General features: G+C 61.3%; 1 protein-coding gene across 4 annotated transcripts; it reads right to left on the bottom strand.

Moving 5' to 3' along the window:
• Positions 1-11,383, bottom strand: PLIN4 (perilipin 4). Of its 4 annotated transcripts, none has more exons than XM_036883929.2 (7): positions 11,278-11,383; positions 11,090-11,157; positions 10,448-10,583; positions 9,513-9,571; positions 4,690-7,648; positions 4,387-4,574; positions 1-2,168 (listed from the first exon to the last, which is right to left on the bottom strand). In XM_036883929.2, the coding sequence occupies exons 2-7, from the start codon at positions 11,138-11,140 to the stop codon at positions 1,836-1,838; spliced, it is 3,726 nt and encodes a 1,241-aa protein (XP_036739824.2). In that variant the 5' UTR covers positions 11,141-11,157; positions 11,278-11,383; the 3' UTR covers positions 1-1,835. The 4 variants fall into 4 exon arrangements, with proteins under 4 accessions (XP_036739824.2, XP_036739840.2, XP_036739831.2 ...); XM_036883945.2 differs by having other exon boundaries at positions 9,513-9,568; XM_036883936.2 differs by having other exon boundaries at positions 11,263-11,321.
• Between the last annotated feature and the right edge of the window lie 457 nt (positions 11,384-11,840).

Genomic DNA, 11,840 nt, shown 5'->3' with positions numbered 1-11,840 from the left:
TTTTTTTTTTTAATGAAAAAAGAATCACTTTTATTGGTTGGTTTTCTCTTGTTATGGGTGCAGCTGGGCCAGAGCTGGGAAGCAATAGGCAGCTGTCAGGGACCCATCTGGGGACAGTTTAAAGCCACAGTGTCATGATTAAGAACAGATGTGAACTTGGTTCTAACAGTGCTGGGTCCAGCCTGGCCGGCCCTGCAGAGCTGACCATGAAGGACAGTGGAGCTGAGACGCCTGGCAGCCCAGTGCCCAGGCGGGCGAGGCCACGCTTCCCTGGAAGCCGCTGCCTCCGCCGCCCACTCACATGTTTCCCGTTCCCGTTGACCCCTGAGGCAAGACCCAGAGTCCCTAGCAGCACCAGCTCCGGGCGTCCGGGCCCTCGAGCAGGGAGCATGCTAGGGGCTCTGTTGTCCTTAACTCTGAAGGGGCATGAGTTGCAGGGACAGGCTGGCTGTGTGACCCTGGGCACATGTCACTCCCACTCCCTTGCCTTCCCTCACCCGTGTGGGGGCCGACCCCAGCCTCTCGAGGCTGCCATGTGGATTCAGAAGGGGGGTGTACGTGCCGCTCCCAGCCAGGCGGCGCCTGCACGTGGCAGTTTGCTGGTTGGACAGTAGCGTGTACTGTGTGTCCCCTGGCCTGCCCACAGCCGAGTCCCGCTGCCCCAGCTGGGGGAGAGGCCAGGGTGTGGTGTGGGAGTCCCACGGCCAGGCACCCCCCATTTGGTTTGGCCGGACGAGGCCAGGTCACCACGCTGTTTTTGTGAATGACCGCAGTGTGACCGCTTCTGACGTCCTTTGGTGAATACTGAAGATGGACAGACTGGAGCTGTCCCCTTACTCATCTCCCGTGTCTCCATGGCCAGCTCCGTGGGTGCCTGGCTCCTGGGGGCCATGGTGACCCTCGGGAGAACTGGCCCATCCGACCTGGAGCTCGGAGCGCCACTTCTGTGAAGGGGGCACAGTGGGGGGTGCTGGAGGCCCCCAGCCAGGGAGACAAACAGATGTGGGCTGTGGGCTTGACAAGGCTTGGCTGCTGCGTCCCCCTCGGCTGGAGGGCAGGCAAGGCCCCTGGTATAGCCACCTCGCAGGGCCGCACTGATGACCCAGGGGGAGCTGGGGAACAGGACCATGTTTGCCACATGCCCCCTAGGGCCCCATCCCCTGTGGGAAGCCCTTTTAGTCCTTCATCAGCAGCCTCTGGGCCCAGGTGCCCCCAGGAACCACAGAGCCTCAGCCCCGGGGCCATATCTGTGATTGGCACAAGTGGGCGGGGCCGGAAAGGGGCTTGTAAGCCGTGATCCAGATCTCAAGCCAGACCAGTGCAAGGTCTCCTTGGTGGCTGCTGTGGCTTTTTCCCCTAGACCCCCTTGGCCCATCGGGTGTCAGCTGAGGCAGTGGGTGGGAGCTGCCTCACAGTGATGGTGGCGTTCTGGCACATTCTGGTACATTCTGCTGCAGGGGCATGTGGTTTGCTGAGGGCCAGGGCTGCTTTCAGAGCAGGGACGGAGGAGGCAGCCTCCTGCTAAGCTGGTAGCTAAAGGACCCAGGCTGTGGGGCGGAGACCCCTAAAGATAAAGTGCTGAATGGAGAACTTTGTAGGCTTAGGCACATTTCCACTTCTCCCTTAATTGAAGGTCTTCAGGTGATGGCCTTCTGCAGCCCTCGAGAAGGGCCAGCGTGCTCAGGGTGGCTGGTGCAGGCGGCCCCAAGCCAGGCACATGGCCTGGCTGAATCGAAAGTCCTTGACGTCCCCACTGGCACCAGCCAGCACCAGTCCGCAGGGTGTGGGGAGCTGGAGCTGGGCTGGGGCTGGGGAGAGGGCTCCACTGCGGGGACCTACAGCTGCTGCCCGCCGGGGGCCAAGGCGAAGGGCCCCACCAACCAGCTGAGCGGGGGCTGGTGCTGCACACCCTCCAGCATCCGCTCCAGACCCTCCCATGCCCGGCCTAAGCTGTCGCGGGCCTGGGCCAGGCGCTCAGCTGGCAGCTCTGCCGCGGAGCCGGCAGAGGACATGACACCATAGAGCTCGCAGATGCTTTGCCGCGCCCGCCCAACCTGCTGCTGGAGCTCGGCCGGGAGGCCCTGGAGACCGGAGGCCAGGGTGCTGCAAGCCACGTGGAGCTGCTGGAGGAGGCCGCGGGCCCTGGACAGAGCCCCTGCATCTGGCACCTGCGGAAGCAAGGAGCGAGGTGAGCAGGGGCTGCAGGGGAAGACGGTGGGGGCCTCAGCCCTCCGGCATGCACACGCTGGGCGCTGCCGCTCGGGCCCTGGTCCAGCCATGGCCCCCCTTCCTGGGCCTGCCTGTCCTGTTCAGTCTGGAGAAAGAGAGTCCCACAGAGAATGACAGCTTCTTGGCAGGGGGCTTTCCCAGGCCATCCCCGCAGGGCAGTGGGAGGCCTTGAGGTATCCGTGGGGCTGGCCCTGGAGCCTCCAGCTAGACCTTCCCTGCGGTGCGGTGGCAAAAAGGCCACCGATTTAAAGCCAGCTGCCCTAGGATGGGCTTGTCATGCCTTCTAACAGTCAATAATCCAAATTCCTCATGAGGTCAGCAGGGAGATCAAATAACAGCCTATCAATGGGATCGGGGACACTCCGCAGCTCAAAACCCTTCCGTGGCCCCCAGTGCCCTCTGGATAAAACCTTCACACCTCACCATAGCCTGCATACATGGTCTGGCCCCCGGGACGCCTCAGGCCCCAGCCCCTGCTGACACCCTGTCATGCTCGCCACACTGGCCCTGTTCGTCCCCTGACCACTTCCAACCTCTGCCTCAGGGCCTTTGCATGCACTGCCCTGCAGTGTACTTGCTCTGGCCCTCCCTGTGGTGCCTGTTCAGCCTCGGCTCCAGGTTGCCTTCCTGGCAGCCTCCTCTGCCCACCCAGTACAGGGGCCCCCGGTGCCTCGTCATTGGAACTCACCACCCCTCAGAGGCAGAGTAGTGTCACGTTACTGTAGGGGGTTGGTTCCTTTGCTTTCGTCTCCTACCTCAAGTCGGAGCTCTGTCAGGACCTCTTTCTCCTTGATGGTTGGATCCCTGGCACATGGAGCACTGCTAAACGCTGGGGAGGGGGTGGCATGTGGGCCAGATGTGGACCCCACCTTGCAATCAACCCCCCAGCTCCCAGCCCTGCGACCTACTCTATCCAGGGACCCAGTGATCATCTCCAAGGTACCTTGTCCAAAACCAAGCTCTTAATGCCTGCCACGGCCCCAGCACCTCCTTGAGTCTCCCCCTGAGGCTCTCCGAGGCCCCTCGCACCCCACATCTAACTCATCTGCAGACCCTCACAGCTGTGCTTTGGAAACTTCCAGGGCCCAGCTGCCTCCCGCTGTCACCCGAGGGCCCTGTCATCACTTGCCAGGATTTTTGCAGAAACCCCACTCACTCCTGGCTCCAGCCCTTGACCCATGCTGCCCATCCTCCCCATGGGGGCTACAGTGAGCCCCTTAAAACCCCAGGCCTGGCACTGTAGGGTGTGCAGGAGCACCCCGCCCCCGCCCCCCCCCCCACTCAATGCCGGGAGCATCCAAGGAGGTCCAGACAACAAGCAGGATGTCCCCAGACACGGCTCAGTGTCCCCTGGGGGCAGAATTTCCCCCAGGGGCGTCACCCTGGTTTGTACCGTTTAACTGCCTTACCCATCAGCAATTTATCCTAGCGTCTGGTGTGAGTGAGGGATCTCCAAAACATTTTTTCCCTATAATTAACTCAGGCTTTGCCCCACTTGGCACTGCTGACATCAGGGCCAGATCTTTCTCTGGGGAGCCGTCCTGGGCACTGTGGGGAGGTGAGTGAGCAGCACCCCTGACCCCCCTTCCCTCAATGCCAGGAGCATCCACAGTGTGACAACTATAAACGTCCCCAGACCTGGCCCAGTGTCCCCAGGGGGAAAGATTATCCTCATTGAGATCCACAGTGTTGGAGCAGTGGCCCTCAAACTCCAGGTTACATCACAGACCCTTGGGGCACTGATTGAAAACACAGGTGTTCTGGGCTGGCCCCAGGCACCCTGATCCCTACAGCATGGCTGGCTTCTTCCCTACATGCATAGACGGGGCTGTTGTACAGCAGCATTTAAAACCAGTGCCCTTGAGAACTTGGGGGTCCTCAGAGCTGGGGGTTCGTCACTGTCGGCGTCAGCCACGGTGGGATGCTGCTAAACCCTGCGCAGGTCGGCGCCCCCACGCCCACCCCAAGAATGAGCTGGCTTGAGTGTAATCTATTCTGTACTGGAGAAAGCCTGGGTCATCCGGTCTGCCGGATCTGCAGGCTTAGACGACAGGTGTCGTCTCTTAGGTGCTCAGTAAATGCTTGTCAGGTCACCACAGGCGGACGGGGAAGCCACAGAAGTCGAGGAAGGCGGCATGTGGAGGGGGGGTCTCTTACCAGCCCGAAGGAGTCCTCAAGCTGGGCCAGTGTGGCCCTGGCCTGGAACTGGCCGTGCTGCAGGTGGCTCAGGGCGTGCTCAAAAGCCCGCTGGCGGAAGCAGGGCGCCACGTCACCCAAACGCACAAAATAGCTGGCACGGTCGGCTGTGAGCACCCTCGGCCCAGGTTCAGAAGCAGCCAGCTGAGCTGGAAAGGAAGATGGAATTACTCGATCTGAGAGACCCCTTGGGGTGCCTGGGGCTTTACAGGGATTAGGCCCCAGCTGGTGGGGGTCGGAGGGTGCTGGCCGTCTCTTTCTCACCTTGCTCCTCGGCATCCATGGGGTGGAAGATGTCCCCCAGCCCCTCCAACTCGTCCTGGAGCATCACGAAGCCCGTGGCACCTTCCTGGCCAGGTGTGGGGGCCACATGCCCTGCATCCGCCCGGCCCAGGGGAGCCGCTTGGCTGAGTGTTGTCACGGCAGGCTCAAAGCCTTTGGCTCCACTGCTGGCTTCCCCAGCAAGGTGCAGGCCTGCACAGACAGTATCCAGGGACCTTGAGACCCCTGAGGACAGAGCCTCCGGGGATGTCAGCACTGTCTGCTGCCCTCCCACGTCCACGGCCCCGTAACTGCTGGGGCCACTCCAGACAGTGTCCTGGGTGCCAGGTAACCAATTCTGGATGGTGCCAACACCAGTCTGCATGGCACCTTTGGCTACATTCCCTGCCTGCATGAGCCCAGTGGACACTGTGTCCCTGGTGCCTGTCAGGACGGCCTTTGAGGTGTCCACGCCAGTCTGGACGGTGCCCTTGGCCATACCCAGTGCCCCCGTGAGGCCAGCAGACACTGTGTCCTTGGTGCCTGTCAGGACGGTCTTGGAAGTATCCAGACCCCCTTGGACAGCCCCCTTGGCCACATTAACAGCTCCGGTCACTCCCGCGTAGACCGTGTTCTTTGTGCCCGAGGCGATATTTTGGGTCGTATTTAGCCCAGTTTGCACAGCTCCTTTGGCTGTGTTCACTGCCCCCATGAGCCCAGCGGACATTGTGTCCCTGGTGCCTGTCAGGACAGCCTTCGAGGTGTCCACTCCCGTCTGGACGGCCCCCTTGGCCACATTAAGGGCTCCAGTCACCCCATGATAGACAGTGTCCTTGGTGCCGGTCAGTACAGTCTTGGTGGTGTCCACGCCCGTCTGGACGGTGCCCTTGGCCACATTAACAGCTCCGGTCATTCCACTGCTGACGGTGTCCTTGGTGCCGGTCAGTACAGTCTTGGTGGTGTCCACGCCCGTCTGGACGGTGCCCTTGGCCATACCCAGTGCCCCAGTGAGGCCAGTGGACACTGTGTCCTTGGTGCCTGTCAGGATGGCCTTCGAGGTGTCCACGCCCGTCTGGACGGCCCCTTTGGCCACATTAAAGGCTCCGGTCACCCCACTGCTGACGGTGTCCTTGGTGCCGGTCAGCACAGTCTTGGTGGTGTCCATGCCCGTCTGGATGGCCCCCTTGGCCACATTAACAGCTCCGGTCATTCCACTGCTGACGGTGTCCTTGGTGCCGGTCAGCACAGTCTTGGTGGTGTCCACGCCAGTCTGGACAGTGCCCTTGGCCATACCCAGTGCCCCAGTGAGGCCAGCGGACACTGTGTCCTTGGTACCAGTCAGCACAGTCTTGGTGGTGTCCACGCCCGTCTGGACGGTGCCCTTGGCCATACCCAGTGCCCCAGTGAGGCCAGTGGACACTGTGTCCTTGGTGCCTGTCAGGATGGCCTTCGAGGTGTCCACGCCCATCTGGACGGCCCCTTTGGCCACATTAAAGGCTCCGGTCACCCCACTGCTGACGGTGTCCTTGGTGCCGGTCAGCACAGTCTTGGTGGTGTCCATGCCCGTCTGGACGGCCCCCTTGGCCACATTAACAGCTCCGGTCATTCCACTGCTGACGGTGTCCTTGGTGCCGGTCAGCACAGTCTTGGTGGTGTCCACGCCAGTCTGGACAGTGCCCTTGGCCATACCCAGTGCCCCAGTGAGGCCAGCGGACACTGTGTCCTTGGTACCAGTCAGCACAGTCTTGGTGGTGTCCACGCCCGTCTGGACGGTGCCCTTGGCCATACCCAGTGCCCCAGTGAGGCCAGTGGACACTGTGTCCTTGGTGCCTGTCAGGATGGCCTTCGAAGTGTCCACGCCCGTCTGGACGGCCCCTTTGGCCACATTAAAGGCTCCGGTCACCCCACTGCTGACGGTGTCCTTGGTGCCGGTCAGCACAGTCTTGGTGGTGTCCACGCCAGTCTGGACAGTGCCCTTGGCCATACCCAGTGCCCCAGTGAGGCCAGCGGACACTGTGTCCTTGGTGCCGGTCAGGATGGCCTTCGAGGTGTCCACGCCCGTCTGTACGGCCCCCTTGGCCACATTAAAGGCTCCGGTCACCCCACTGCTGACGGTGTCCTTGGTGCCGGTCAGCACAGTCTTGGTGGTGTCCACGCCCGTCTGGACGGCCCCCTTGGCCACATTAACGGCTCCGGTCACCCCACTGCTGACGGTGTCCTTGGTGCCGGTCAGCACAGTCTTGGTGGTGTCCACGCCCGTCTGGAAGGCCCCTTTGGCCACATTAAAGGCTCCGGTCACCCCACTGCTGACGGTGTCCTTGGTGCCGGTCAGCACAGTCTTGGTGGTGTCCACGCCAGTCTGGACAGTGCCCTTGGCCATACCCAGTGCCCCAGTGAGGCCAGTGGACACTGTGTCCTTGGTGCCTGTCAGGATGGTCTTTGAGGTGTCCACTCCTGTCTGGACAGCCCCTTTAGCCACATTAATGGCTCTGGTCACCCCACTGCTGACGGTGTCCTTGGTGCCGGTCAGCACAGTCTTGGTGGTGTCCACGCCAGTCTGGACAGTGCCCTTGGCCACATTAACGGCTCCGGTCACCCCACTGCTGACAGTGTCCTTGGTGCCAGTCAGCACAGTCTTGGTGGTGTCCACGCCAGTCTGGACAGTGCCCTTGGCCATACCCAGTGCCCCAGTGAGGCCCGTGGACACGGTGTCCTTGGCACCTGTCAGGACAGCCTGTGAGGTGTCCAGACCCCCTTGGACGGCCCCCTTGGCCACACCCACTGCCCCCGTGACCCCGCTGGCCACAGCCTCCTTGGTGCCTGTGAACGCAGAGCGGGTCACTCCCAGGCCTCCCTGGACCACGCCTTTGGCTGTGTCCACCATGGTTGCCACCCCAGAGGAGATGGCGTCCTTGGTCTTGGTCATCTTGGAGTACACCAGGTCCTTTGCCCCGGAGATCACCTGACAGGGAAGGACACGTGTGGTCAAGAGGAGAGACGGGAGGCCGCCCACACCCCAGCCTTCTGCCAGCCTGATCTCTGACCTGCCTCGGGGTCCTCCTCCCACCTGCTCCTGACAATCAACTCGCTCGCCCTTTGGTCCAGCCGTGCTTGTCAGCCCTGGCCTTCCAGGACACAGCCTTAACCAGCTCTGTCACCCCGCCGAGGAAGGCCCCTGATTCCATAGATCCCCCGTTGCTGACAGCAGCGCCCCAGCACCCTCAGAACCAGTCACCAAATGACACGTTTTGTTCATCTGGCCTAATCTCATTTTGTGGCGGATGTGGGACCCGGATTCCCCACTGCAGTGGGGGGACCAAATGGCTTAGGAAAGTGAATGAGTTCAAGTCAGAGCAGGCAATCAGTGCTTTCAGAAGCCATACCTGGAGAAGTACCAGGGCAAGTATTAGTTTGTGTCATAGGAAACTGTCATTAACTTTAATAACTTTTGACCCACTGAAGGGCACTTTTCTAGTTTAGCCAAACTGCCAGAGGATTGTGATGGCCTGGGATTGCCACCCCTCAGGTTCAGCCATGAGTGTGCTGTTTCTAATCCAGTGGGTCCGCACCAGGGCAGTTCTGCCTCCTTGGAGGCCCTGGGCAGTGTCTGGGCACTTGTGTGGCTGTTACGACTTGCAGTGCTCCTGGCACTGGGTGGGTGGAGGCCAGGGAGGCTGCTCACCCACCTGCAGAGCCCAGGATGGCCCCACAACCAAGCCTTATCCAGCCGCAAATGACCATAATCCTGGGGTGGAGAAGTCCTGACACTTTATTCTTACCACCTGCCTCCTGCTTAGCATGGTCTCAAGTGGGCACCTTGGGCTCTGTGCCTGCACAGACCCAGGTTCGTATCCCAGTTCTTCCACCTGCTCTTGCTGTGTGATCTCAGGCAAGCCACGTCCCCTCTCTGAGCCTCATCTGAAAGAGGGTGACTAAACAGTGCCACCTGGAAGATTTGTGGAGGCAGGGAGTCAGGATGCCTGAAGCACTTTGTAGGCAGTAGGTGCTCAGTTAATGCTCCTGGAGAAGGAGGGTTGTGTTATTTGTGGTTGGGGGAGAGGTGGGGTGTGTCCTCGGCTGCAAGGGTCTGTTTTAATTTGGGCCTGAAGGGCCTCCCCCGGGTGAACCCAGCAGTTCTTTGGTTCTTTGCCCTCCCAGATGCTCAGATCCATTCAAGCTGAGAGCAGAGGGAGTCCAGAGGACTCCAAATGGAGGCAGGTGCTGGGCAGAAGAGTCTCTCAGGGTTCTGCCAGCCCCACTGTGGCCTTCAGCTGTCTTCCATCCGCCTCCCAGCTCGCAGGCCCTGGGGACATGATCACATGGGCGGCCCCTGTTTATCTAGGACCAGGGTGGATGTGGTGCTGACGGTTAGCATCTGTCCAAGGTTCAGATCCCATGCTATCGTGCCTTGCTGTGTGACCCTTGGGAGGTGGCTTGGCTTCTCTGTGCTTCAGCTATCGGGTGCTACTTTGCCACCTTCTTCCAGGGCGGTTGGGAGGACTGACTATCAAGCAGCGGATACACAGCTCTTAGGGCTGAGCCTGTCGTGTGGTGCATGAGCTGCTGTCCTGCAGGTCACGTGGTGTTAGACACAGAGCGAGGGCTCTCTGCAGACTGCGCGGCACCTTCCCACACGGCACCCATTTCACAGCTGTGGAAATGGAGGCTCAGAGGGGAAGGATGCACCTGGAATCCCACAGCAGGACACACAGGGGTGTCTGCCCTCTCTCCTTGGCTGACGACAACTCCCACCCCAGAAGCAGGAGCCCAGACATCTCAGGAGGGGACCCCCAGAGGGAGACAGAGGCTCTGCCGGTCCCGCTCACCTTGTCGGAAGGTGGCGACAGCTTCTCTCCACTGGCCGTCTGCTCCGGGTCGGTGGCTGCTGCAGGGACAGGAGCCAGTCAGGCAACCCAGGGAGGAAGGCGAGGGATGTGGGTTGGCATCAGCCACCCTCGTGCCCATTATGAAATCGGTGGGCACAGTCAAAAGGTCAAGAATATCCCAGCCACCCCGCCCGGGACAGTAGGAGGTGACACCTACTGCCACGGGCCTGGCTGGGGGCCTCCACGAGCCCCAGGGCCTCTGTCCTCTGGAGCAGGGGACCTCTGGAATTTTCACTACCTGGGTCCTGGGTGCTGGATGCCCACTCAACAGGGACCGCAGGAAGAGGGGCCAGTGCCCGCCATGCCCCACCCCCACTGCAGCTGCCAGCTGCCTGTCGGGCCTGGGTATGTAGAGGAGAAGTCAGCTGCCTGTGGCTCCGAGCCCAGATCAAGGCCCAGCAACCCCCTCCCCCGTGCTCCCTTGCACCAGCCCATCTGTGTGCCCCAGGACTGCCCGAGCTCCCCAGCTGAGCAACTGGAGGGTGGGGAGCACCCTTAGCGTGCATGACCCGGGAGAAGCTGCTGCCCCTCTTTGGGAACCAGGATCCAAATCTTTGATGCGTTCAGACATGTAGAACACCCAGCCCTTGGTCCACGGCACATCAGAGGCAGGGGAGGACTTGGGAGCATGGGGGCCATTGCAGGGAGGCAGACAGGCTGTGTTCACACCCAGACTCCTGCTGGTTACACCACCTTGAGCCACTCACCCCCTGTAGTTATGCCTCAGTTTCCCAAGTGGTGCTAAATGAGCATGCCGGCCTTGTAGTGTGTATTGAGATGGTGAAGGCATATATGAAACACCCCCAAAATGACCAGAAGTCCCTGCTAGGGGATTCCTATTCCTGGGATCCACCACCGTAGGGCTGTCCACTCACCCTGCGCCTGGGGCTGGGCGGAAGCCCCTGCAGGATCGGTGACTGGCTGGGCCTCTCTCGCTGAACCATGGACGCCGGCCATCAGGTTCCGGGCAGAACTGAAGCCAGGCAGGGACTCCAAGAAACTTCCCAGGGTCTACAGGGGATGGTGGGGTAGCGTGAGCAGGGCCAGGCCTCGGTGGGAACACGGGAGAAGCATAGGGTAGCCCTGGGGTCCCGTATCACCTCGGGCTATTGCTCCTGGATGACCTCAGGAAAGTCAGCTGCTCTGAGCCTCAGTTTCCTTACCTGGGCAATGGGCAGATTCAGCCTGCCGGCTATTGACAGAGGAAAAGGCTGCCCTCTGGGTCTCCAAAGACCTTTTCTTTCCTCAGGCCCCATTTTGCAGATGGGGAAACTGAGGCTCAGAGAGGGGCCGAGGCTGGCCCAAGGTCACACAGTGGGGAAGGAGCTCAGGTTTGCACGAGCCCCCCACTCTCCCACTCTCTGGGACAGGAGACAAGTTGGCTTGTGGCTCTCAGAGCCCTACCACCCCACTGGGGTAGCCCCTCCAGATCCCAGGACTATGGGGGCCACCTTCCCAGGGTTCTGGGGGGTCTCCAGGTCCCAGAAGGGACCTCTGCCTCCCACGCCTCCCCTCACCTTGCCCTTGGGTTTGAGGGGATCCCGGCCTCCTTCATCTTCAGCAGACATGGTAATATTTTAAGCAGCTGGAAGAGGGCAGAGAGGGTATGTGAATGGGGGCTCCCAGGTCTCCTGCTCCAAACCCATGAGCCCAGGCAGCCCCCTGAAGCCCCCTGGAGGCCCGGCCTCACCCTGGCATTGCCCACCTGGTCTGTGGGAGACTTCCGCAGAGCAACGGGTGGTGCAGCTGGCAGCTGGCTCTGCTCTCAGCCCCCAGGCCTTATAGGGTCTGGGGCAGGCGCGGGCCTGGCGGGCAGAGGCAGGCAGCCAGCGGGCAGGAGGAGGGCCCTGGGCAGTCACGTGCCCGCCTGCCTGGCCCAGCATGGGCCACAAGCCCAGCACCTTTCCCCTGCTCTCAGTTCAGGGTGGCCTCTTCCCTCGGCAGCCACCCCCACCAGGCTGAGTGATCATGGGCCATCCTGGGATCCCCGAGGCAGCTCTCTCAGTCCCCAGCTTCTGTCTGTGAGATGGGCAGTTCAAACCCCTGCTTGGATGGGCTGCCTTGGCCAGTTACCATCCCTCTGCCTCAGTTTCCCCCTTCAGGCTCCTCACTACAGCCCACAAGGTCCTGCTTCCTCCCTGTGTCCCCTCCTCCCTCTCTTCTCCTCATTCACTCTGCTCCAGCCACACAGGCCTCTTGGCAGTTCCTCCAACACATCAGGCACAGTCCTGCCCCAGGGCCTTTGCACAGGCTGTTCTCTGCCTGGAG

The sequence above is a fragment of the Manis pentadactyla genome, chromosome 12 (genome assembly GCF_030020395.1).
Source record: "Manis pentadactyla isolate mManPen7 chromosome 12, mManPen7.hap1, whole genome shotgun sequence".
Taxonomy (NCBI): Eukaryota; Metazoa; Chordata; class Mammalia; order Pholidota; family Manidae; genus Manis; species Manis pentadactyla.
The sequence above is the reverse complement of the archived record's forward strand: the minus strand, read 5'-3'. Positions and strand labels throughout refer to the sequence as shown.